This window comes from Pagrus major, chromosome 3 (assembly GCF_040436345.1).
Source record: "Pagrus major chromosome 3, Pma_NU_1.0".
Taxonomy (NCBI): domain Eukaryota; kingdom Metazoa; phylum Chordata; class Actinopteri; order Spariformes; family Sparidae; genus Pagrus; species Pagrus major.
Window position 1 is genome coordinate 5,831,442 of NC_133217.1, and position 26,281 is coordinate 5,857,722.

At 41.6% G+C, this 26,281-nt stretch overlaps 2 protein-coding genes across 2 annotated transcripts in view; one reads left to right on the plus strand and one right to left on the minus strand.

The window, feature by feature from the left end:
* Nucleotides 1-8,201: 8,201 nt before the first annotated feature.
* gmpr (guanosine monophosphate reductase) lies at nt 8,202-15,159 on the plus strand. Its single transcript, XM_073463446.1, has 9 exons — nt 8,202-8,379; nt 11,386-11,505; nt 11,919-12,002; nt 12,094-12,267; nt 12,361-12,442; nt 12,684-12,790; nt 13,396-13,438; nt 13,567-13,726; nt 14,349-15,159. Exons 1-9 carry the CDS (start codon nt 8,293-8,295, stop codon nt 14,527-14,529), a joined length of 1,038 nt encoding a protein of 345 aa, XP_073319547.1. The 5' UTR covers nt 8,202-8,292; the 3' UTR covers nt 14,530-15,159.
* Nucleotides 15,160-16,464: 1,305 nt separating this feature from the next.
* Nucleotides 16,465-26,281, minus strand: part of atxn1a (ataxin 1a) — a 98,532-nt gene continuing 88,715 nt past the window's right edge. Inside the window, exon 5 of the mRNA XM_073462985.1 lies at nt 16,465-24,672. Within this exon, the coding sequence (XP_073319086.1) occupies nt 24,085-24,672 (588 nt within the window). The 3' untranslated portion in view covers nt 16,465-24,084. The remainder of the gene's footprint in view (nt 24,673-26,281) is intronic.

Here is a 26,281-nt window from a genome sequence, read left to right on the forward strand (position 1 = left end):
GCACTCTGGATTTGTGGGACGTTTGTTACAGTTGTTTTATATGTTGACACCATATTGAGTAGACCCCAGTAAAACCAAAAATCTAACCAACTTTATGAATTATTCAAGACTACTGTATGTTTAAAGGGAAAAGCACTTTCTTTCCTTAAATCTGTGCCCTTTTCTTGTGGAAGACTTGATTGTATCTACTTTAGAACTAAAAATAAAAAATCTTTAAGATATCTGAAATTGAAAAAAATCTCTGGTTGGTTGAACTGCTCGTAAATCATGTCCACTGAGGCCATGACCTATGATGAGGGCTTTAAAGGGCAAGCCAAGCAAACATGTTGGGAACTACGTCTCTAGGCTGACCAGTCATCTCCCTCATGGCCTCTGTTCCAAGAGGCAGATTTACCAGCAGATACTAGTTTTATTTAAGGAAATTTGGTTAACACCATTCATGAGACCAGTTCCTATTTTTACCCAACAAACTTGTCTGATTAATCAGTAAACCTGCTGAAACAGTCAGCTCCACAGAGATGGTGAGAAGAGAAAGGGCAAAAAGGTTTTTAGGCCTGCTGTGTGAAGTGAATACCAGCTGTGACTCCTCCAGCACCCCAGGTGTATCATACACTGAAAGGTCAACACGTCACTTGTCACTGTCAGACAAGGGAAGGGATTTGAGAGTTGCACAGTCTGTGGTGAAAAGAGGCTCTCCAAGTTGATGAGAAAGGACAAGCTCCGGTGGACTGTGATTATAAAGTCGTCAAATAAGAGTGAAGTGTAGCAGCGACTGATTGGTCTGACTTCATCTCCTTCTGTCTTTTCTCTGCCCTCTGGATGAGAACGCTTCTCTCCTTTCTTTTGTCTTATCTCTTTTTTTATTTGCTCTCAGGCATCACTGACATTTAACACACTTAAAGGACACCACCAACAGCAACTTAAGTTGGTAACTCTTCATATTAAGATCCTTGTAATAAACGTTAATTTAAAGGTAAAAACGGCCCATATAAGTCCTTATTAGAGGCTTATTAAAGGTGTCAAATATAAGAGCAGGCCTCCTGTCGAAATCATTCTAAAAGCAAATCGGGGGCAGCATATCACTAGAGTTATCGCTAACTGCTGCTAACTGTAGCTGCCGTCAGCTAGTTAGCTCAGTTAGCTGTGAAGCTAGTGGTCCGGACTGGGAGCTTGGGAAGTGTTGGTGTTTATGGCTGGGGCTAGCTGGTTAGCATGCTAACTTCTGGAGATATCTTCGCAACACAATACACAGACAACTAAAATCAACTAAAATTCGTACATAGTGCACCTTTAACATTATTGTGGGTTAATAATGGTATCATAAGCATGGTTATAGATTACAGGACATGTACAATGGCTTCTTTCGAACAACCTAATGAGTTTCTTATAATTGTTTATGAAGGTATAACAACCACATTTGTTGAGTTAAAGTAACTTATAATATAACCTATAAAATCAATGTTAAACCTTAACCAAGCTTTTATTTACTTTCTTTATTTAGTGTGTCATTATGCATTTATTAGCAGTTAACCATGCTTTTTACAGCTATCAGATCTAAAGCAAGAACATTTCCTTTTAGTTTTTTCTAATAAATCCTTTTTTTATGCATGTATTAAGACTTTTTGGAGGCTTCTGCCTTCATGATGTTAATATGCATCGTCTACAGGAACAACAGTGTAAAGTTTTTAAGGCATCTTTTGTAATATTTTATAGAGAAGCAGTTTTTGCCAGATGGGAATAAGCATTACATAATTTGTTACACCTACTGTACATCGTATCGACAATTGACCTCTGCGAGTGAGAAATCTAGCAGGATGAAGAGCTGATCGGGTTGCAATCCTAACAAATCCTCTGGAGGAGCAACATTTTTATGGAGAGTTGTAGGAAAAGTACAAAAAGTACAGTACATTCTGTTCGCATTCTTGGCACTGATCACATACATGCACACACATGCACAGCCAGTGACATGTAGTTGAAGCAAACTAACAGGAAAACCACCAGTCATGTCAGGAAAAAGGTGGATAAGCTCATGATGCTATTATGGCTAAAAAAAACACAGCAGTGGAAAAACATAGAAAAGGCTGCAACGACGTTAAGCTCTTTAAAACGAGACAATTTGAAAACATTTTCTTTTGTCACACTAATCCCAAACCTGCATTAATCTCTTGTTGAGGAATTTCCAACATCATATGGATTTTGCAGTGGGAGGTGACATGTGGAGCCAGTGTCAGAGAGAGACAGAAAGAAGAGAAAACTAAAAGGGCTCAGTGGTTTCACCAGAGACTGTGGATTTTGGATTTGCCTAATCTGTTGCATATTTATGCTCCACTGGAATCGTGTTTCAATAAAATGCGCCTGCAATGTGGGACAGTTACAGCCCTGTTAATGATTTGTTGAAACAATTAAAGGATAAGTTCACCATTTTTCAAAAAAGAATATATGCAAATCTCCTTTACTCCCACAGTAGATTCAGACGTATTGTCACATGTCCTGCCAAAAAAAAATGTTTCTTTCAACTGTGTCAGGATTTACTGGCTTTATTTTGCAAATGTCCCTTTTCTAGTGTGAATATAACCACAGGCCATGGTCCATAAAACCTGACAGGGGTGTGCTCTATGACCCGTTTCCATCAGGAGAACATACAGACGTGTCTGACTACACCAGGAGCTACTGTTTATTTTATTACTGCTGGATTCAGAGTTCCTCAAACGAAACTAAAGGTAAGCTACATGTAAGAATAAATGATTGTAAACAGTTTAATTAAGAGCACGGACTAGACATTCACAGGAAGATGTCTCAGGTGGGATATTAATTTGTAGGTGGGGATAGACTGAAGTGATTACCCACACGTTCGCACTTCCTTTAAATAATTCCCCTATTGTCAATGTTTTAATAATGACAGGATTGGGATTTCATCAATAATGAAATCACAATCTGTCATAACAGATCCATATCTAACAGTTTGCACTGTCGGTTCCCCTCTGTGTTTATTGGCCTTGCCATCAAACACATGGCAAGACCAGTTGCCATCAGTGCTGAATTACTTCACTGTCGCACACTGAGAGCAAATGTCAAGGAAACATCTGCTGCATCGATGACTGACTTGGCTACTTTGCCCATGTTTACTCCACATGCCAGAGCCCACTGACAAATAATGAGAGTGTAATTTGGGGCTCAGTGAGCCTTAAAATTTCACTTGCATTTCTATCAGTTCAGACAGAAGTGACTCATGTAAAGTACTGTGTGTGGTGACAGGCCATCTCAAGCTTGTGCCTGGAAAACAAAACACTATAAACAAGGCTGAGGCTGTCTTACACTGTTAACAAACACCAGGTTTTATGCTTTTGCAATGCGTGATGGATAATGATATGGAATATTATGGTAAGCTGCCGTGCATTTGAATTTAAACAGCATTCTGAAGGCCTAAACGTGGTCTAACAAGGTACACATGCTAACAACAGGCTTACATGCTAACAGGCTAACATGGTAACATACTAACAACAGGCTACTAGGCCTTCTATTGGTCCAACAAGGTACACATGCTAACAACATGCTAACAGGATAAAAGGCTAACATACTAACATAATAACAGCAGGCTAACAGACCTTTATGTGGTCCAACAAGGTACACTTGCTAACAGGCTGACAGGCTAACATGCTAACAAGCAACATGGTTGGGTTAACATAAAAACACAGTACATTGCTGTAATATTACGGGAACTTTACTATAAATGTGTATATCTACAGTAGCTACAGATGCGTATTACAGTATCATAATATCATTTTACACCAAAACACTGTATTTTCACTGTAAAATTGTCACTAGAAACACAATATATCACTGTGGTTTTCCTCTATTTTACTGTAAAATATTTATAGTATACTGCTTTGAATTTACAGCAGTTATTAGCCAGTAATAATAATAATTTAATAATTTGGAAATAATACAGTAAGGAATGGTTTGATGCGCTGTGATTTTATATGACGGAACCAAGAGGGAGCATGTGTAGAATGAAAAGCAGTGGATCGATAACTGATCCTTGTGGAACCCCACAGGAAATGTTGACCTCCTCAGGTCTGAAGATGCTCAGAGATGTGGAGGAAATCCTTTTAAATATGTTGAGAAACATTGCAGAACAGATTCAGATAAGTTAAAACAGTTTTCTCTGTAGTGACAAGGATATTTAGAAACATACCTAACAATTAGGTTAGGCATCTAGAGTCCAATTTTACAATATTTACAGGCAGGATAATGTTATAGTTATGAGGCACAAAGGGAAGGAGAGCATGTTCGAAAATAGATCGACAAGTAAACAAGTCTGCTCCGTTCCTCTGCATGTCACACTGTCTCTGAAGACTTTCCATGTTTTCTAGTTAACCCACACTGACATTTAACCTACTTCTCTGGAGCTTGTTATTGTTATTTTCGTACTTATGCCAGTTCAAGTGCAGTCCATGCAGAAGCCAGGGCCTACCAAGAAAGAGGATGTGCTTCATATTTAGCTCTACGTCGACTCCTGTCTTCACATTCTAGTTCATCACTGCAAACCTGACAACATGAAGTGGTGCATGTTCCCTGGTGGGGAAGATTCTTCTTCAACCTCGTTACCTGAGCCACTCGCATTGAAGACAAATGGAATTTTTAAGTTCTTATCATTTCAACTCATGCCAGGAGAAGAACATCAAAGATCCTCACCAACTTCTCCCACCCACCACCATGTGGTTTCACATCTGCTCAGCCCAATGACACACTGCTGGGGGAAAGCAGCTCCTCTGAATGTGCACGAGATAAGTGAGCTCAAGGCAAACAGAGCCCACCTCTGGGTGGTACTGTCAGCTGGTAACTGGATATAGGGTGTATGTGCATGTGTGTGTGCATGTGTGCATGCATGGCTCTGTGTTATCTCGAAAGTCTCAAATGAGTGTAAACAACATGCAACTGGCGGGCTGTACAATGTTCTCCATGCAGAGAATCTGCCATTAGCACGTTCACCTCTCTATGTCACAGAGAAGTCTGGAGCTAATAGAGATTACAGTGGCCTTATATTCTCTGTGTATGACTGAGAACTGGTTAAGAATTAAAAATGTAATATTAATTGAATCAATGGCTATGCTAACATGCTGATAATAACTATCACTGCAGTGCTACAATGTCAACATTTATAAGTTTACTTACCACAAAGTGCAAGTGAGGTTAATGGTAATGTCAGTAGCTTAGCAGGTACTTAGTCATGAACCAAAGTATTGGAAAAATGATGGATGATGGTGGTAAAGGAAAAATAGGCCACAATAATTTATCTAATGGGCTACATGAATGTCTGTACCACAGTTTTTACAATCTACTGAGGCCATCCATTCAAACCACAAGTGTGAAAATAAAGGAAAAGTAAGCAGAAGAGCAAAGGACCATTAATTCAATCGATCCAGTAGTTGTGGAGATATTTCAGTCTGGACTAACGCGTTGATAACACAGATAGTGAGACCCGCGACTATATAGGACTCTAAGTTAAACATTACAGATATTGTGTATCAGTTCAGACTGTTAGACTGACTCATGTCGTACAAGCAGTAAAACCCTGCATGTACATACAGAGATAGCTACTTGTTGCACTTTCACCCACTTCCTCCCCCGGCCTGTAACTCAGATGAACACCTGAAACTCCAGATGTGAGCGCTTACACAAGCGGACACACAGATACACGGAGAACATACAGTTAAAGCCAGACTGTTCTTTTCTTATCAGTTTTACTGCCTCAGAGGGCTTTAAAAGACTGACCTCATTCAGCGCCTCTCTTATCATTGCAGTTTAGTGTGATGTGCACAAGGGGTTAAAGAGCAGTGGGGTTACAGCCACTGGTGCTGCTGTACCTCACAGCTGTGCATTAGTCTTATGTCATCACTTATATAATAATGAAGCATTAGATTAGATTTCGATGGAGTGGAGTGACAATCATGATGACAGTATTTTAACCTCTGTGTGGTAAATGTAAAAAAATTTAATTCTTTGTTACAGGCTCACAGTGCAGGAAATGAGAGAATATCTGTGGAAAAAGTTCATTTTGACAATTTTCATGCTTTCAGGAATAACTGCTTCCTGGAGGGACAAGAACACAAAGACACCCCAGTTAGAAAACCATGTGTTTCATTGTGCTGTGAAGGCAGTGACAGATAGACACAGATAAATATCACAAAGGCACCTCTTGTTGCCAGGAAACACTTTAACACGAGCTTTGACCCTGGCGCTCATTCTGCTCTTAAGTCAGCAGCTGTTTTCTTTAGCTGTGCTGACATCTACTGGTCTGCCTCTGTACTAACAGCCAACAATATATGATGGGAAGTTGATGCTCATGTACAGTACAGCAGGGGATTCGCTTCAGTCTGCTGCTATGATAAAGAACGATTGAAAAATAACATGAAAGCACTGATTTAAAGTCGCTCATAACCTCTGAGAGATTCCTAGAGCCTCCTGGGATGTGGTTGAACAGCAATTGCGCTCCTGCTGAAGTATAGTGATGTCTTTATGATGACTGTCTTTTAAGTCTTAACTCATATTTGTTACACACAGTGGTGCATTTATGTGATTTTTCAGTTATCCACTTGCCTTCAGGCCCACTTATACATGTCTAATATAACACAGTAGGTGTTTTTCTTTCCTCCAGACATATTTTGAGACGTATAAGAAGCTGATCCTGAAGGTGAGGACAAAGAACGTTTCCCTCTTCAGCAGATGAGTATGAAAACAGCCTTCTCCTGTCAAAGTCTCGCACAGTGAAGCTCGATGAGCGGAGGGGATCTACCCTAAAGGACCTCGAACAATTTTTGTGGCGCCTGACTCTCTCTTGTATTTACTTCGTTTTTCCTATTCTAGCAGTCAGCATCAAGTGCCATGCGTCATTTGATTCAGGAGAACGTTAAGGTTCAGTCTGGCTCATTTCATTTCCCAATTTTACATTCGCTCGTCAGTCAAAATGTGGTGTTTTTCCACTGTGAACTCAGACAGAGCCTCAAGAAGTTTAGTTTTGTTATCATAATTATTATTTTTAAAGATGGACTTGGCTGTTTTCAGACTTCCATATGAATTTTGTCTACATCTGACCCTTTCTAAACAAGTTACAGCCATTTATTATGATATTATCTTTGTTGGTTATTAAAACAGGTGTAATCCTACACGTCATTTACCGACCATAGATGTGCCCAAAAAGAGAGTAAATAGAAATTAAATCTTAACAGAGGACATTGAAGCAAAAGGGACTTTTTTACATAGAAATATACGATCCATTGAACATGAACAACAGAAGTAGCTTGGCTACAACCATTGCTCGCTGGCACAAAGGAAGAAACTACGGAGCCAAACAAGACATGTGTGATACCACTGAAAAGCATATGGATAGGAGTTATTAAACATTTTAGAACAATAACAATTCATAGCTGCTGGTGGCTGTTTGGGTCCTTCAGGTTCAGTACAACTCAGAATACAATAACAGACCATCTGATCTAAGAGAAGAGATCAGAGAGCAATAAACAGAAATATTTATTTTTCTCTTCTTTGGTATGCATAACTGACATAATACTAAAGCACGGCAAAAGGGAGATCAGCGGATGCATTAACAATTTAAAGGGAACACAGCTGATCAAGGAAAGATAAAAGACATATGTACAAAAGCGCGATGAAGCATTGTGCTCCCTTTTGCACCCTATCCACCATGACTACTAAATCATTTTTCCATTTTAGCGGCTGTCGGTGCACTCCAGTCTGTCTCCACATCTCTCCCTCTGTCTGCATCTGTGCTGTCTGCCAGCAGCTGAGGGAGCAATGCCCCAACTGGACAGCAGGTGTGCTCTTACACACTGCAGCACACAAGCCACTGCAGTGCTACCATGTCTGTGTGTGGAAGAGTGTGTGTGTGTGTGTGTGTGTGTGTGTGTGTGTGTGTGTGTGTGTGTGTGTGTGTGTGTGTGTGTGTGTATGCGTCAGGCAGGCGTGCCTGCCAGCTTGGCCACTGATGCTGCTGCCACTCTGCTGAAGGAGAGGAGGGAGAGAGAGGACGCTGGAGGAGTGGAGGGGGATAGAGAGACAGAGAGAGAGAGGGAGTCCAGGCCCAAATAAAGCCATGGGGGCCGGGGCTGGGCCGGGCCCCTTTTTGCTATAAATACACTGGCCGCCTGGAGGTTCGGGTTTGGTGGCTGGGGCTTGGGACCGGCGACCACCACTGCTGTAGCAGCCTTCCTCAGGGGATTCTCCTCCGCATACTCATCCTCCTCACCCTGGTCATCAGTGTTCTGGGCATCCAAGATGCCTCGCGTGGACGCAGACCTCAAGCTGGACTTTAAGGATGTCCTCTTCAGACCCAAGAGGAGCAGCCTGAAGAGTCGCTCAGAGGTCGGTGCTGTTAATGAGTTGTACTCTGATAATGTAATCTAAAGTATTACAGCTACAGTTCAATGAACCATCAGAGCAGGAGACTTTTCAGGAGGAGTGTAATCTGCTTACTGTTGCATTCAGGAAGTGCACTTACGCTTACGCCTCGATGGCTGGTGATGCAAAAGAGATATGTTAACTATTTATACATGGGGGTGTACGACATGGGGCAGTAATTTGAAGGCCTACAGCACTAACCCTGTTGTGTTTCATCATCATCATGATCAAAGATGAAATTTAGGCGTATTTACTTACAGAGCAGCTCGTGAATTAACCCATTAATCTTGAAAGGACGTCTTACTAAAGCTGAAAAGTGCACCCTCAGTGTAATTCTATATTTGAGTCTTTTGTTTTGTGTAATCCAGTAGGTGTACACTGTCTTTGTACTTGGGTGAGCAAAAATGCTGTCCTGCAGGAGCCTGTAACAGAGGAGTGACCTTCTTAAAGGTGACAGAAAACAAGGCAAGCCTGTGGCAGACAGAGACTACAAATAATAAATGTCAGCAACAACAAAAGAAAAAGAAAGTCAGAGAGGCAGAGATTTAAAAAATAAGCTTTTGATCAGAATGGACTTGATTTTGTCATCAATCATTATCACTGTACACAGGTTTGACAGGCCACGGTTTATTTAGCTTAGCACCCACTGATGTGCCTCTCAGGGACAACACAGCCCTCGCCTTGTTGTTTTATCATTGCAACTTCCTCAATTTAGTTATGTGTCACTAGATCAGGAGCTGGAACCAACTTTAGATCATGATACTGGTGTCGTGGCACCAGATCGAAGAGGTACAAGTGGGTGGGAGTTGGCGTCTGACAGGTGGCGAGCAACATGAGACACAGGAGACTTCTCAGAAAACCTGTTTAAAAATAGTACTGTGCGTTACAGTCAACCAGAGCACATTCCATACGCCACAGAGCTATCAGGATAACATTAGATATCATGTACACTGAGACCCATGACAGCACAAAGAACACACAGTACTCAAACATGCACTGGCGTGTACTGAAGGCAGTGAAAGCCAAGTCTGTATTTTGTCATGTTTGTTGAATATCTCACCTCAGTCTTGACATTCCTTCAAATTCTCTTCAGCTAAATAATAAAGGAAACACCTCAAATAACTGAGACCATTTCAGACATCAATAGTCGACACAATATGGCTTCAGTGCAGCATATACTGCAGCCAATATGCCGCAGCCAAATCTAATGGCCCATGCACTCTGAAAAGCATCCGTCTGTCGACATTCTGCCTGCGCTTGTTTGAATTATTGCTGCATTTAGCAGGAGCAGAAATCCACCTGCCATAGCTGAGCTCTCCAGACATCCACAGAGAGGGGAGGGTGCATGAACATCATGGAAGATAAACTGCCTGAACAAGAAGAGGTCACGTGGCAGTCAAGCACTGACGCACCACGACTCCCTTCGATCTGGACTTTAAGAAGATTTTTGCAGACGCTCGCAATTCTGCTGCCAGTAAACAGAGGATGGCAGTAAGTGTACTGGCCCTTCAACTTGTATGGCTGCACATCTGTATCAGCTTAACCAGATGTTTTCATATTTAGCCCCAAACCCCTCCAACTTTTGACTTTAATTACATTAAAAGGGTGGTTTGTGATTTATTGCAAACATGACATAATTGTAATGGTACATTTTATACTAGAGCTCTTAAGACTGTTTCACAACTGAGGCTGTTGGATCCATGTGTCATCCTTCGTCATGATTTACTGGTGAATCGACTGAAAACCCCTGAGTCGGTGTGCTGTATTAACAAGAAGAGGCCCGTATTGATTTGCTGCAGCAAGACGAAGGATACCCTCGACGTGATGCTCCTCCGTTCTTATTCATACTTCTTCCTCTTGCTCAAACCATCATGAGTTACAGCTTCATTTTTGCTCTGAAAATGATTCTGCCGTGAAGAAGGTTATGGCACACTTTGTACTGCTAGCCTATTTCCACAGCTGCAGTGGTTTTGCATAATAAATGTCTTGGATCTGCTCAGCGGAAGCTTTCAGCAGAGTGAGACTGTTGGTTCTGAGTAAATGAAATCATTGCTTGGAGGCTTAAAATCTGAAGTTTCACTTTTCATTGTAACCCTCTTTTTTGAGCCTTTTCTGCAGCAAATAACCTCTTCTAGTTTAGCTTAAAGGTCCTCTATGCAGTTTTCTAGTAAGCAAACAAAAGTTACGTTCACATTCGGTGGTAACAATCCTACCCACACACAAAGGCCTAATGTGTATCCTTGAGGTCTAACTAACAAATGCACTGAGAGTTTCCATCCTCACTTTTGCAAAACCAGTTTTAAAAAACATTCCAAAATGAGATACTGTTTTTCATCCGTTTCTTAGCTTGTAGTCTTACTTTTTACTGCCTTTGTTGGAGACATTGCTACTTTTCTTGGTGTAATGTATGAATGTATGATAAACCTGGATACGTATGAATGATAGACCCACGATTTTGCCCAGTGGTCACTTGCGGCATTGCAGTTAAAAGTTCTCCTGCGGCCCAAAAAGCATTTTCCCCGTAGATCACCACTATAAAAGAGACGTCTGTAAAACTGTTGAGACACATTTATGTGTAGACTCCACTCATACTGAGCAGCTAACAGTCCAGTGGTTAGTCATGCTAACTCTCTGGAATAAGATGTACTTTTAGATCTTCCTGGAAGGAATCATTGCCATGAATTGCATCATCAGAGGCATAAATACCTTCCTGTAAAAGGAGCAGCTAGTGTGTCACAATGAACCCTGCTTTGTTATCACGTTACAGCAGCACTGTGCTAAGCTAACCACCGGATCTAAATGATTCAGTGCTTCCCCACGAGGACCTCACAGACTCAGAACATGAGCCACACGCTTCAAGAAAATCTGCAGTGACAAAAAACAATCCTTCTGTCACATAAAACACGCTCCCAGTTGTAGGCTATGATTAACGTTCACGTCTAAGAATGAGCCGTGTCTTGTCCCCCTCAGGTGGACCTTCAGAGGACCTTCACATTCCGCAACTCCAAACAGACCTACACTGGCATCCCCATCATCGCTGCCAACATGGACACCACGGGGACGTTCGAGATGGCGCAGGTCCTCAGCAAAGTGAGTTTTTGACAGAATGAAAAATACATAGCAGCAGCATTGTGTTTGTGCGTTTGTCTGCCGACATCTGTACGCGTCCATCCGCTGAGATTTCTTTTCAAGTATTTGACATAGAAGCACAAAACAGAAACCAGGATGCTGTGGGAAGCCGTGGGACATACATGATTTAAAGAGCTTGTCCTAGAAGCAGTTAAACATCTGCTGGCTTCTGTGATGTAGCTAGTTTTCTTTTTGTAAAACCTGTTGACTCAGGAAGTCAAAGTGTCGAAAATAATGAACCGATTTACTCCTCAGCCTGACGACGGGTTGTTTTCCTGCATGTAAATGATGAGATTAAAGGAATTTCTTGTGTTTGACGCATTGTGCTTCGATTTCTCAATAATTTATTGACTCCCTGTTTTTTTCTTTTTCAGCACACACTCTTCACAGCCATTCATAAACACTACACTGTAGAAGAATGGAAGAACTTCGCTGCTAATCATCCAGATTGTTTAGAGGTAATATCACCAATGTGGGTTGTTCCTCATTAGCAACAGCAAAATAATGACACACATTTTCTAAAAAGGCAGTTGTGGCTTTTCTCCACAGCACATAGCTGCCAGCTCAGGCAGCGGCAGTGCCGATCTGGAGAAGCTGTGTGCCATCTTGGAAGCCGTCCCCGCCCTCAAGTACATCTGTCTGGACGTGGCCAACGGCTACTCTGAGTACTTTGTGGAGTTTGTCAAGACGGTCAGAGGAAAGTTCCCCAAACACACCATCATGGTATGAGGCATGGTTCACCATCTTGGCTGGCAGTTATTAGATGTGCGGTAAGATTTGTGTCTCAGGGGCTGATGCTGTCTGTCTGTCTTGCAGGCCGGTAACGTGGTAACAGGAGAGATGGTGGAGGAGCTCATCCTCTCTGGCGCTGACATCATCAAAGTGGGCATCGGGCCAGGTGGGTGGGCACGAGTGTTTGAGAGCGTGTGAGGAGGGTGATCCGTCTGAGTAAGCAGGCTTCATATTAAACACAGACACAACTGAGACATGAGATAGAGACACACTGCTTGAGGAGCATTAATAGCAAAGTTTGTTTCATAGTTTTGATTTCATAGAGCCAGGATTTGAATTACAGCTCTTTGGTTGTTGTAGAGACTTATTAAATGGACTTGTCTAATGTGGGTGCTTGTGTGTTGCAGGGTCTGTGTGCACAACAAGGATCAAGACAGGAGTGGGTTACCCACAACTCAGCGCTGTGATAGAGTGTGCAGACTCAGCTCACGGCCTCAAAGGACACATTATCTCTGTAAGTCCCCAGACCACGGCACAGAGAAATGAGAAGGGGCAGCCACAGTTAGTCAAGTTAGTGTTAGATATTAAAGGAGCAGTTTGAAAGATATGAGAATTTTAGTTTATCAAACATTATCAACAGTGAAGTAAGACAACAACAACGCTGACATCATGTCAAAGACGTCTGTGTATTGTGTTGCAGAAACCCACCAAAACAGTCTTATAATCACCTCCTCACCTCACCTTGCCCGAGTAAAATGTCAGCAATAAGTTGGGATCTGACCCTGTGACAATCAATAAGAATAACTATAATAACTTCACTGAAATAGCCAGTCTTGGTCTTGACCCTATCATATACCTATCCCTCAGGTCCTAACACACATTTTCCATGGACCCTTGCCTAAGCTGTAGAGTTGATAAACAAGATAGGCCGAATAATCAACAAATATTTGCTTATTTAAGTCCATAACACTTTCAATGTTCATAATAATACCGGGTTGCAGCCAGTAGAGGGCATCCTCAGTTGTCTAACGCTGGTAGAATATTATAAATATAATATATAAAAATGTTTTGTGAAGCCGTACAGTAGGACTGACTGTGTATTCCTCTCTCTCTCTCCAGGACGGTGGCTGCAGTTGCCCAGGAGATGTAGCGAAGGCCTTTGGTAAGTATTCATCCCACCATCTTTGCTCTTTTTATACTTAAATGAGTCACATATCAGGGTCTTGTATGACTGCGTTGCACTGTTCTCACAAATCTAACCATCGTGACCTCTCTGCCTCGGCTCCTCAGGCGCGGGGGCTGATTTTGTAATGATGGGAGGGATGCTCGCAGGTCACGACCAGTGCACCGGGGAGGTGATCGAGAAGAACGGGAAGAAATACAAACTCTTCTACGGCATGAGCTCCGACACAGCCATGAAGAAATATGTGGGGGGAGTTGCTGAGTACAGGTGAGAGAGACTTATACAACCGGTATGTCAGTATATTACAATATTCAGTTTGTGTTCGGTTTAATAACTCAGATTATGCATTTCTCTAGAACAAGATTGCACAAAACTAATTGTGAAATCATAATGAATGAGTCAATCCACTTCACGCTGTGGTCACACACAGGGAAAGCTATAACACAGGAAATAAACAGTGAATTTGATGAGAAAATGACTAAAAAAACAGTGAAATCATCTGTTCATGCAGCACGATCCTTTTACTTGACAAGATATCGCAAAATAAGTTGGTTCAGTCTACAAATAGGAGGGCTCTGATGAGTGTTCAAAGGTTTGAAATAATCAGTTTTTACTTAATTCACTGAATATCAAGAATATAATTCAAGCATAGAAACTAGTAAATCAAGTTTTAGTATATTTAGTCTAATTTTGAGTCAAAATGTCTCATTACACCTAATATAAAACACAATCACCAAGATAGTAACAGTTCAGTGAGATATTTTTACAGTGCATATTTTCACACATGAACTCTGAACAGCTGCATGTGCACACACTGTGTGCCTCATCAATGGATTTTCTGTTTTATCTACAAATTGTCCTACTTACTCTCTCTCTCCTCTGCTCTCAGGGCGTCCGAGGGTCGGACAGTGGAGGTGCCCTACAGAGGAGACGTGGAGAACACCATCCGCGACGTGCTGGGCGGCCTCCGCTCCACCTGCACCTACGTGGGCGCCGCCAAGCTCAAAGAGCTGAGCAGAAGAACCACCTTCATCCGCGTCACACAGCAGTCCAGCCACATGTTCACTTAGCAGGGCGTACACGGGTCCACATACGCACAGGTTGCATGATATGCATTGTATATTGTGCAAAGTGTAAACGTGCAATAGGAGGACCCTCACCAACGCACCTCTACATGGTCACCCAACCTGTTTCTCTCAGGATATCTGCTGTCAGAAAGCTGTTAGTTTCCTGCAGGTTGTGATTCAAATAAACTCAAATATGACTTGAAACATTCTCCCCAGGAGAATCTCGGCACAGTTATCGACTTAATCCTGCAGTGAGTGCGTCTACATGCTCACAGACTATAATATCACAGAATCATTTTTTAATAGGAGGGTGCAAATAATCCTTATATGAACAGGGATGGATTCTTACTACTGAGGCATGTGTACTTCAGATCTGATCTTTCAAAATACTCTTTCTAGATCAGATATTTAGAGATGAACAGCACTGAGAATAAACAGGAAAGTCAGCTAACACATGGCATGTAAACACACTCAGCAGGAGGAGGCTGATACTCGTGCTCCAATCTCCTGGGGAAGCTGCTGAGCTGTATGCTGGAATGAATGTGCGAATCAATATGCAAGATTCAGAGACGTCACCCCTTTAACTGTCACTGGAGAAATAAAGTGCATGCAGGACCTTCTGCTAATTTCCTCACTGGTGTCCCATCCTTCTGTGAAGTGTTTTTCCAAGGTGTGCAAATCACATTCCTGATGGCAGGCAACATAATACGACTCCTTAGCGTCTGTGTATGTGTATTTTGGGTTGTGAGGAAGATAATGCTGAAGACCTCTGGATTTATGTATTCTAAACATCTGACATACTTGAGATAACACTCACTCACGTTTAAATATATTGGCCATAGTGGAATATAATATTCATAATTGTGTTTTCATTCGTGTATAATCACCTGAAAGTAAGAATCACTGGGTTTTTGTTACCTTAGAATGAGCCGTTTATATATAGAGACGCCCAGGATGAACAAACCAAACACTGTCCCTAGAGAGGGCCTTTCAGTTTTTGCAACCACCGTGGGGGAGAAAGAGGTGAGGTGTATTCAGTTGGTTGCAATCCGCAGACCTTTAGGAATTGTGGTTTCTGCTGCATTGAGGATTAGGCGAGGAACTTCAGGGGAAAATCATATCAAGCGATGCGACAATTGAACACAATGAAAAATGAAAGTTATAATTCTAAAACACAAACATGTGATGTGTATTATAACAAGCCACGAAACAGACATAAAATTGAGATAATGTGTTAACGGTCATCTATAGTGGGACTATTCTGTCCCATCAGTTTAATAAAGCACCTGGGGTAACACTTTATAACCATCATCAATAAATGGCAAATTAGACTTCAGAGTATTAGACTTCAGTTAATAGTTATTTGACTGTTAACAAAAAATGAAATGCTTTATAAACCATTCATTAAGCAATTGTAAAGGTTTATTAAGGTCAGTTGCGACTTCATAATGGCCCTCCAGATAATGTTTGTGGCTTAACTAAAGCATTCATTAACTGTTAACTGCAAAACAGAGCCAGGTAATTATATGATCTATATGTTTTGTGTCTTCTTAGAGTTAAAAAAAACAAAACAACCGTTGTGCTGTTTTCGGCACTCAAGTGACTCAAATGAGTGTTACAGTCAACAACCATTCTGCTTCATAATTCATTTATTAACCCAAATTTAATTTTCCTTCGAGATTTAAGATTAAAATATTTAGGTTTATACAACATTAGTGAATGGGCAGTGGATCAAAACAGGAAAATGATTTGCCTGGAATTTCAAAAATCGGTGTTTTAACCACCGTACTGTACGTGATGGGGATGTCTTGCAGCCTGTTGTACACTAGAGGGAGCCATTTCCAGCTCTATTTCTTCACTGAGTCAAATCAAAGCAGGGAAAATGTCACAGCTAATAAGGTCTTAAATGTGGCGTTCAATAAAGACACAAGACGCACGTTTATTCCAGATATGTCAAGGTTTCATTTTCTTTTTCAAAGAGGTGCATTTGTACAGTTGTCAAATACATACACCGACAAGGTTTCTCCATTGCTATAGAGGAAAGGGGTGGTGAGACACAGGGACTTGGTGAGTACAATATAGTACAAACAAGTTGGCTGGGAACTGCTGCGGCCCCCTGCAGGCCAGACTGTCCGTGCAGGTCTGTGCTGATGTCCGCTTCTCTGCCACCGTCGCACGGGCCAAAAAGTTTCATATCAGTACTTGGTGTCACAGGTTAGCAGAGAAAACATCTAGACCGACTGGTTGCTAGCCTCAGGGCTGAGTGTTCAGAAGAGGGGAGGAATCAAATGAGCCACAGCTGACAGATAAGCTCCAGCCATCCGTGGCAGTGGGCAGGGTCAGAGGTCACGAAGCGTACAGCCTGTCCCCTGCTGAAGTGTTTGTCGCCTTGCACAGAGAGGCAGAACAAAGACGTTCAGTACACTGAAGAGTAATCCAAGCCATCTCCAGCATAATACACAGAATATCATAATAATAATTCATAGTTAATTGTCAATAATGACATTTGTTAATCATCTCAAATTATATGTAATAAATTTACATATCTTATAACCCATATGAAACAGCCCACTATGTAAATTGATTGGGGTGAAACTAAACTGTTTAGTGGGCCACTACAAGTTTTTTTTTTTTTTTCTTTCTGCCTGAGTTGGTTATCCAGCGCTATGGACATTGACGACGTCATACAAAAAAAAAAAAAGAATGAAAAAAAAGGAATCCTGATCGAATTCTGTTCACTTTTAAAACACGACAAAGTGCCAAAAACACATCCTTTTTGCAAAATGAAAGTACAAACATCAAGAAACAAAGAGCACACATGCCTTATTTTTCTGATCGAAAAGTCAAAGCTCACACACCAACATTCATTTTATTTGTAAAATTGTGCAAGAAGCCAATTTAAAAAAAAAAAAAAAAAAAGACGACATTAGCAGTGTTCCTCCAGTGAGGAAGCTTGTCATAAAAACTCAACAATGACACATTCTCTACATAGTTTCAAGTCCCCTGACATTATATTGAGTGCTACAAGGAGACCAAAAACACAGAAAAAAGCTCCTGCACCAAAGGTAATGCAAACAAAGCGAAAAGGTTTGTACGCACCGTTTTCACACCGCGCCACCAAACGGAGCTGTGCCTTGAAAACTCCTTACGAACGCCGAATTAGAACTCAAAATGTGAACAAAACAGGACCTAATAGACGGCATTGGCCCGGCTGGTGTGCGGTGGAAAAGATTCCAAACAAACCCAACAAAAGAAGGGATGCATTCCATGAGAAAAGGTTTTCCTAGTAGAAAGGAACCAAGGAACCACCTAACACCTCGGCCCGTTGGACCCAAGAACGCGCCGGGCGCCAAGCGAGATGGAGCACAGACAGATAAACACAAGGTTACGGCAAGGTGATGTGCAAAAACTTAAACTGAACCATCTCTCTTTTTCATCCTTATTCACCCCCTTTTTTTAAAATCATTCTCATTCTCTCTGTCTGTTTTGAATGAATGTTACCCCCTAGGGAAGGTCTCGGTCTGAGACAGAGGGGTTAGACCGAGCCCGTCCTAGGATTAGAAAGTGCTGAAACATTATCAAGTCTTTTACATCTACTTACATGTGCATCTCTGTTGGTTGGTTGTTTTTTTTCTTTTCTTGTTTTTTTTGTTGCTTTTTTTTACAAAAAAGTGGTCCCCACTAGCAATGAGGTTTATTTTTTTTCTTCTGTGGGTCTCACCTTGAACCGTGGAGGGTCAGGGTTTACGATCTCACAGACAATTAGAGGAGATAACACTCCGTTAAACACACACACACACACACACACACACACTTGCCTCACACACTCAAACACGCTCATACACATTTGAACACACGACATATGTTGCAGACACACACACACACACACACAAAGGAGACGTGACACAGTCTCTCGCACACATTCAAATTGAGGAAGGCCGCAAGGACAAAAGGGAAAGAGACAAACTCTTCGTTGGTTTTGTTTCACTTCACAAACATCCTGACTCTAAGATGTGACAGACACACCATCAGACAGTAAAATACACAAGCCATTAACAAGGATGAGACACTGGAGTAGGACTATGCTACATACACTTGGCACAGCGAAGGGGGACAAAATGTAAGTATTGCACATTGTGGTACATTTAAGGGGATAAAAAGGGTCAACTTGGGATCATCGTAACAAAATCAAAACTACACCAAACCCTCAAAAAAATGCTGCTATGATGTGCCGTTCCCTCTCCTGCATTCACAACGTGTCTACAATTCAGATTGCTTTGTTTCATAGTCTATAATTGAGCATGCATTTCCACTTAAGTATAAACACAATGACCTGTATACACTAGTCATGAAAAGGAGACCGAATATCAAAAAGTGATGTCCAGAGGTCGGGGGTCGGGGGGGGGGGGGGGGGGGGGGGGGGGTGGGGGGGGCATGGCGGCCCAGGCCAGGCCACACTGAAAGGTAGCTAACGGTTGTCGAGGGTTAATCGATTGCTTCGCCTCAAGAAGAGGTGCTTGTGAGGCTGGCTGGCTATGATTGGGTACCTGAAACGAAGTTAACGAGGTCACTACGGGAGTCGTGGCAACGAGACAGACCTGGACAGACACACCTGCAGTGTGACAACAGAGCTCTGACCGGCTGGGACAGTGGAGGTTTCGGGGGTTCAGTTACTGCATATATGAGACACTTCCCTGAAAAACTAGCAACTGGTGTTGCGACTGCAATTTCTCTTTAAATGTACTTTATGATAAGGGGAACAGGAGTATTAGCATCTACAAATGTTTTCCAGTAAGTCGTATTTTCTCTGTGGGACGAAAGGAGGAGCTGTTTTGGTTGCAATGCTAGAGGATTATTATTAAATGTTTATTGCAGAGAGCTTGAGTGGAATGACTCTGTGTGTGTGTGTGTGTGTGTGTGTGTGTGTTCCACTCACACACGAGCAGAGTGCCTGAATATTGTCGAACTATTGCTTTCTAAGGTAACCAAAGCAACAAAAGTGTCACTTGGCTTTGGCTAAAAATGTTTTTGATATCAACCTGACTACGTCTGCTTAGATGTCGTCCTTATTTTTCATTCGTTGGGAAAGGGGGTTGGGGGGGGGAAAAAGTAGACATTTACAAAACACACAGCCGCAAAACACACAGATTGCAAAACATGCACGTGCACACACACACACACACACACACACACACACACACACACACACCACTATTCCTACTACTGACGTTGATGATGTTTCAATAGGAAAAGGAAGAAATGAAAATAAACTACTGTGGCGGTGTTGATCTGAGGAACCCTGTTTTATTATAAAAAATAAAGCATTTTCAAATCTCATATTGGGTCTACTCATTCACTCACCATCACCATCCATCTGCCCAACTATCCATCCATTCCTCATTCATCTGAGCACACATCCATCCTGCCATCACCCTGGTAAACTCTCACCTGCTGAAACAGCGTTGCCCCACACAGCTAAACCGATATATATATAACCAGTGGGATGAAAATATGACCGAACCACTTCTTCTTCTTCTTCTAGAGGCAACCGACGACGCTGCTGACTGAAAAACATTCCTGCCATATAACAACACCTTAATACAGAGGCAGAGTAGAAAGCTCAACAGATATGCCTGCGTGACGCCACCTCTTCTCCACCTTCTTAACAACACGACTGTGCCAGTAACCTGCAGATGCTAATCTTACTACTGTCCATGCTCATACTGTGAAAATGTATTCGCTGAATGGCACCAGAACATAATGAATCCCAGACCATGTGTGTCCACCATCACTGATAGATTTAAAGGTCCCATTGTGTAGACAGTTTGAATTTCATGTCTTTTCTTATTATAAAGCTCTGTACAAATATTTCTGACTAAAGAGACAGGCAATAAAACGGAGCATTTAAGACGGGTGCTGCAGCGCCGGACAGTATGAGAAAACTAGTGCGATGATTTTTGAACATTACAGCCTTTTTTAAAAACATTTCCTAACAGACGCCCTCAACAAAAGTGTGAACCTTGAAGATGAGCATGACATGGGACCTTTAAAAACTGCCAATTTCAATGACCTTTTACTCAAATGTAAAAACTGAAAAATATCAGTGTATTTCAATTCTATTTCAGTCTTTTTTATATGCAGTGTAATCCAATAATCATCAGGTGGCACACACTTCACATTACAAAAAAAAAAAAGCTGAGAAAAAAAGAACAGAGCTTGGGCTTTCATATGCGAGTAAAGAGCCTGTGAGAAGCTTTGCATACAAAGCTCGAATCACTGGGACAACCAAGCAAGCACATCTGTTGAGGTATCTGCTACATCTTAGCTGAACCCTAGTCCCTACACCCTAGTTTCAAGAGCAGTAAAAGTGGACCAAAAAAGTCTCAATTTCTTTTCTTCATACACTACAACTGGTATATCTTTAACTAAAGTCAGTAAATTCAGTAGGCAGGCACATGTTAAAATTCTGTTTTACAGCTGTGGTTATGTTCGTAAAAACTCAAATGTAATTTGACCTTAACTGCGCTGATGTAGAAACTTTTCCTCTAGTGCCTGTTGAGGAACAAAAACCCTGGTCTCCTCCAGTGTGTTACGTGGTCTAGGGCTCGTTTCAGGACAGGGCCGTTAAATATTACGTCTCCACCTTTCTCCCTCCTCCTGATGTGCAAATTGCAAGATTCTCTTAAGTACGACTCCAAGTAGAAACACTGGACATTTAGCACTGTCTATATATCAAATGAGTACATCCTTTTCCTATACACAGTATACATACAATCATACACAAACTCACACACATACACAAACACACCGCAGAGCACTTTCTGTGCAACTGTACTGTTCTCAGTGTGCATTCATTTACTGTAATGTCAGTCAACTAGTGTCTTTGCAGGAGGGACAATATGCACCAAAATCATTCATCTGCTCATCAACAAATACAGTACATGTTATAGGTCATCGAGTTTCAGGGAAGGTCTGTACTGTTTTGTGTTTGTGTAAGCATGTGTGTGTGTATGGACAGACACAGACCAGCATCATGCACACTCTAGCACACGCACACTTACATTACAAATATATGACACCCTTCAAAACATCATTGGGATATTTCAAAGCCTTTTTCCTTGTTAATTCTTATGCCAGATCTCAAACTTTCAAAACACATTCCAATACTTTTCCCCTAACTTTTGCATGGTTCGCCGGCTATACAAGCGCACATGCTGAAAACCCATGATATTTCTAATTCCTTTTGTCGCCATTATTTTTTTCTCTAACCATCTACTGACTGGAATTTTCTCCAATAACAACCATCCCTTTCTTTGTGATCCCATGGCACATCCGCTCCCACGACCCCTTCACTTTTCCAAAAGCTTCACCTTTCCAAAGTGCTGCTGCTACTTTCCACCCTCGTCTAAATTTAAAAAGTCTAAAAAGAACATACAGTACTGCTTAAAAACAGAGACAACAAATTTTTTTGTCGGCTGTATGGTGAGTGTGACAGGTGTGTTAAGTGCTTTGAAACATCCTGACCCTCTCAGAACTGACATGCAAGACTCTCTCGGTTCCTCTCACACAGCCTCTCTCTGTAAAAAAATATAAAGAAATTCATCAAAAAATGATTGTATTCATTGTATGAAGTCTTCCTCTTAACATTTCTTTTAAAGTGAAGTTCGCCAACCCAGTGTGTTTGCACTTGTATGTGTTAGGTTAGGGTATCTCACATCTATACATTAACATTGACCCACCGAGGTTCCATCTAGGACTAAATGACCCCTGATTAAGGTTTTTGACAATCATTGAAAACAACTATCTGGTGAGATAGAAGACGTGGGGTTCAAAAAAAAAAGAAAGAAAAAAAGAAAGAAAGAAAATTAAAATGCTGAAGATGAAAGTAAAGACTCCACCGTCATCAAACTGAACAGAGTAAGTTTTGTTCCCTCTCTATTGTGTGGCACACTGGCACTACCATTGACGTATATAAAGATGGACGACTGCGCAGTAGTGATGGGGCGGTAGAGCTGTCATCACCTTTTTATGCCATGAAATAACTAATTAAAACCAAACTTTGGAGTCTGTGTTATCCCTCACTTGGTGTGTTAACCATTTATCTGAGACATATTTTGAGTTTTTAGTTTGGACCTTGTCCCATTGGCTAACATGGAGGGGTTGGGATTTTTTTTTTTAACCTATACTGCAGCTGGCCACCAGGGGGCGCTCTGAATGTTTTGGCTTCACCTTTGGTGAGCTGTCAGAGACCATATTAACAGGGCAGCCATTTTCCTCTGATGTCACACTCAGGGTGGGAAGCCCAAATCCTGGGATAATGTTGTGCTGCTGTTTTCTGGGTTGCAAGTCTCTTCGGGAATCTTACAAATGATCATTTCGCTTCTTCGTGATTGATCATCAACTGAAAAGATGATGCAGAGTGTACATCAGGGACATCAGGCTATATTTCAAGGTAAAACAACCCATTTTAACAGCTGTTAGTTAACGATAGCATTCAACCACTTCCTAGCTAGCACTACCGTTTGATTACATGTGATATTTTGGAATTAATTTACGTCTTTCCTGTTGTATTGTTATACTACAAAACAGTGTGGTTAGCAAGGAGGTAGCTGACAGAAGCTAATGTCAATGAGTTATCAAATATGTTATTGTACCTTGAAATATGGCCCCATGTTCCTCCAGATTTTCAGTCTATTAGTAATCAGGAGGCAATAAATGATAACAATTTGTCAGATTCCCTACAAAAACAGCAGCTGACATTTGAGCTTCCCACCCTGAGTGTGACATCAGAGGAAAATGGCTGTCGTGTGAATATGGTCTATGTCGTCCATCTTTATATACAGTCAACTGGCACCACTTGATGACATCACTGGTCAGGCCTGGCACACCCTGATGACACTGTGAATAGCACATAGTACGTTTATAAGAGATGGAGGATTTTTCAACTCCAATACTGATTCCGCTAATGAAACATTTCATGATTTAGCCACAAATCCTCCATGCTCAGGATCAGCTGATGTTCTATTGCCCCCGTGGCTCACTGTGTAAAACCACTGGCTTGGCAAGAGTTGGTGAATAAGTGTTTTCATCCGGACAGCATCTCTTGCTGAGCACAGGGAGAGAAATCACTGTCAGGAAGCTAACTGTGAGCTGATTCAATTTACAATTTACATAATGTGTACTGCCAGCCAAGTAGAGCCATCAAGCATTGCTACCGTGGGCCACACAGCCACCAATTAACATTTAGCACACTCCACAAATCCCTCACCATAAGTCATCTCATGAAAACCACCAAAACGGCACTGATTGCTTGTGTGATATCAAATCCATCTATAAAAAAAAATGTGTTATAAACTACATGGACTTTATGTAAGGTGATACCATGTAGGGTAAGTTTACCTCTACAGTACAGTATTCAAGATAGAAAAATAAAAACAGAAACAAAACTTTAAAATCAAGACAAATGAAACATTAATGTGGGCATTCATGTTTTTTTGTAGAATCCTTTTATGTTTTTTCTTCCAGATCCCAATGGTTATTTAACAATCCTGCTAGCCTTCACTTGCCAATATTCGACCTTCCCTCAATACTGACTTTCACCTCATGAGGGATGAAGGAAGGTTTGGGCAGGGTCAAGGGCGGCTCCTCCTCTGATTTTTCTACTTTTCGACCTTCAGGGGCAGACCATCTCCTCTTTCTACCCCCTGATGGCTTACTGGAGCCAGCTTCTGCGCTGTTGACCACCTGACCTTTAGAAACTCTTTCCCCAAACATGAGATCTCCATTTTCCACATTGTTGCCCCTTCCATTCCCACTTCCACCTTCCCCTCGCTGGCTGATGCCGTTTTCCCGCTCGCTGTGCCTGGAGCCTCCTCCACTGCAGCTTTGGGGAGTGTCTGAGACAGCTCTGTGGGGTTTGAGGTGGCTGGAGGCTGGGACAGACGCAGGGGTGGCCAGCTCCAGGGGCTGAGTCTTCTTAAGAGAGCCATTCCTCAGGTTCTTGAGGGTGAGTGAAATACAAACATCACCCACAGAAAGCTTGGTGCAAGGCAGCTCCAGAAGCTGGGTGGTCCGGTCAGGGCAGCATGAAGACCAGCCTTGGCCAAAGACGAAGAAGGGGTACTCAACCAACACCTCGACACTCACCTGAAGGAGAGGGAATGGTGGAAAAACATATCAACACAAAGACACATCTGTACTCTAAAGCCCCTAAACAGACTCAAAAATAACACTGAAAAAATTAAGCTTATCTGCTTCATCAGGACTGTGGTTAGATCAACTGACCAACTATCAGCACATTCTGGTTCAAATATTGCCGGCACTTATTGGACAGCGAGATGTCTGTTTTGAAGCCTGTTTTGAAAATGTAAGAAGTAGAAAGTACAGCTATTTGTGTTAAATGTAGGGAGTAAAAAGTAAAAAGTTAAATACTCAAAATCTACTTGAGTACAGTAACAAAGTATTTTCATAGTTAGTATAGTTCATTACTTCCCAGCTCTGCATTGAAGCACATTCTTCCCCACAAAACATGCAGAAATCTCTCATGTCAGAAACTCAAAACTGTTCTAACTTTGGCAGAGAAGCGTGTGTTCATGTTCATGTTTAAGGACAGAGAGATGACTGCTTGTCAAAAGCGACAAGGATGTTAGTTTTGTCTAAATTTAGCTGAATGAAAAGACATTTTGTAACATCCTTAAAATCAGCATTACAATTATGTAATAACTCTGATGGGGTTGTTAGAGGCACAGCTGGATGTTTGTGGCATAGCTTTTAGAAAGGAAATATTTTTTCCAACTTGGAATAAATTCTTCTGTCTGAATTCTGGATTAAATTCTGTACTGTAACCTGCATTATCATTTGTATGTATGACAGAATGAAGAGATTGCTTCAGTGAATGCTGTGAGATATGACTGGTGGAGAGAAATAAACCTGAACAGAAAGAAGATGAAGTGAAGGAATAACTGAAATATCGCAGAGAGAATGAGAAGGTGGGAGTGGAGAAAGTTACTGACATGGAGATGAAAAGGCGAGATTACAAAGGGAGGGTGGGTTGAACAAGAAGAGGAGTGAGGAAGTGAGTGTGAAAGAGAACAATGTCAAGAACGATACAAGTGTAAGATGTATCAAACACCCTCTCAAAGCAAACGTCAGGCAATATTTTCCCTCCCGTATTATATAATTTTTGACTTCTCCGAGTGAGTCCTCTGAGTGTGGACTCAAAGCTGCTACCACCTCTCAGGGAAGGAAAAAAAAAAAAAAAGTAAGAAGAGCCACTGATGGAGTACAAGAGAGAAAGATAAGTCTTTGAAAGATTGTCAGCTTTTGTGGGGTACAGTATCAAAGAGCAGCCGGGGGCGGGAGAGATGGTTAGAGATGTGCTGTGTGGGTGGACGAGTCACAGCGTGGACAGATGAAATAGATTAACTGGCTTTAACGCACACCCTCAAAGACAGTGAGGGCTGCAAGTGTGAGTGTGTGAGTGTGTGCAAGTGTGTTTCAAGGAGTTCGGGAGAACCAGAGGCAGAAAATAGAAGGATAAATTGTAGCATAGTATTAGATGTTAGGAGATTACTGAGAGATCGAAGTTTTAAGAGGGAGAGTTCAATGTCAGAGTACAAAACATTATCTGGGGGCTTGTAACCTGAGTCTTATTCTAAATCAATGCATTAGGTATTTTACAGGAAATGAACAAATACTTCAAAAAGTATAACATAGAGCAGTAGAAATGTGGTACTGTATCAGTGCACTAATGTTC

Coding starts and splice junctions, on each gene's coding strand:
- gmpr (XM_073463446.1), top strand. CDS start 8,293: ATGCCTCGCGTGGACGCAGACCTCAAGCTGGACTTTAAGGATGTCCTC. Junction 12,003..12,093: donor ATCATCCAGATTGTTTAGAG/GTAATATCACCA, acceptor TTTTCTCCACAG/CACATAGCTGCCAGCTCAGG. Junction 12,268..12,360: donor TCCCCAAACACACCATCATG/GTATGAGGCATG, acceptor TCTGTCTTGCAG/GCCGGTAACGTGGTAACAGG.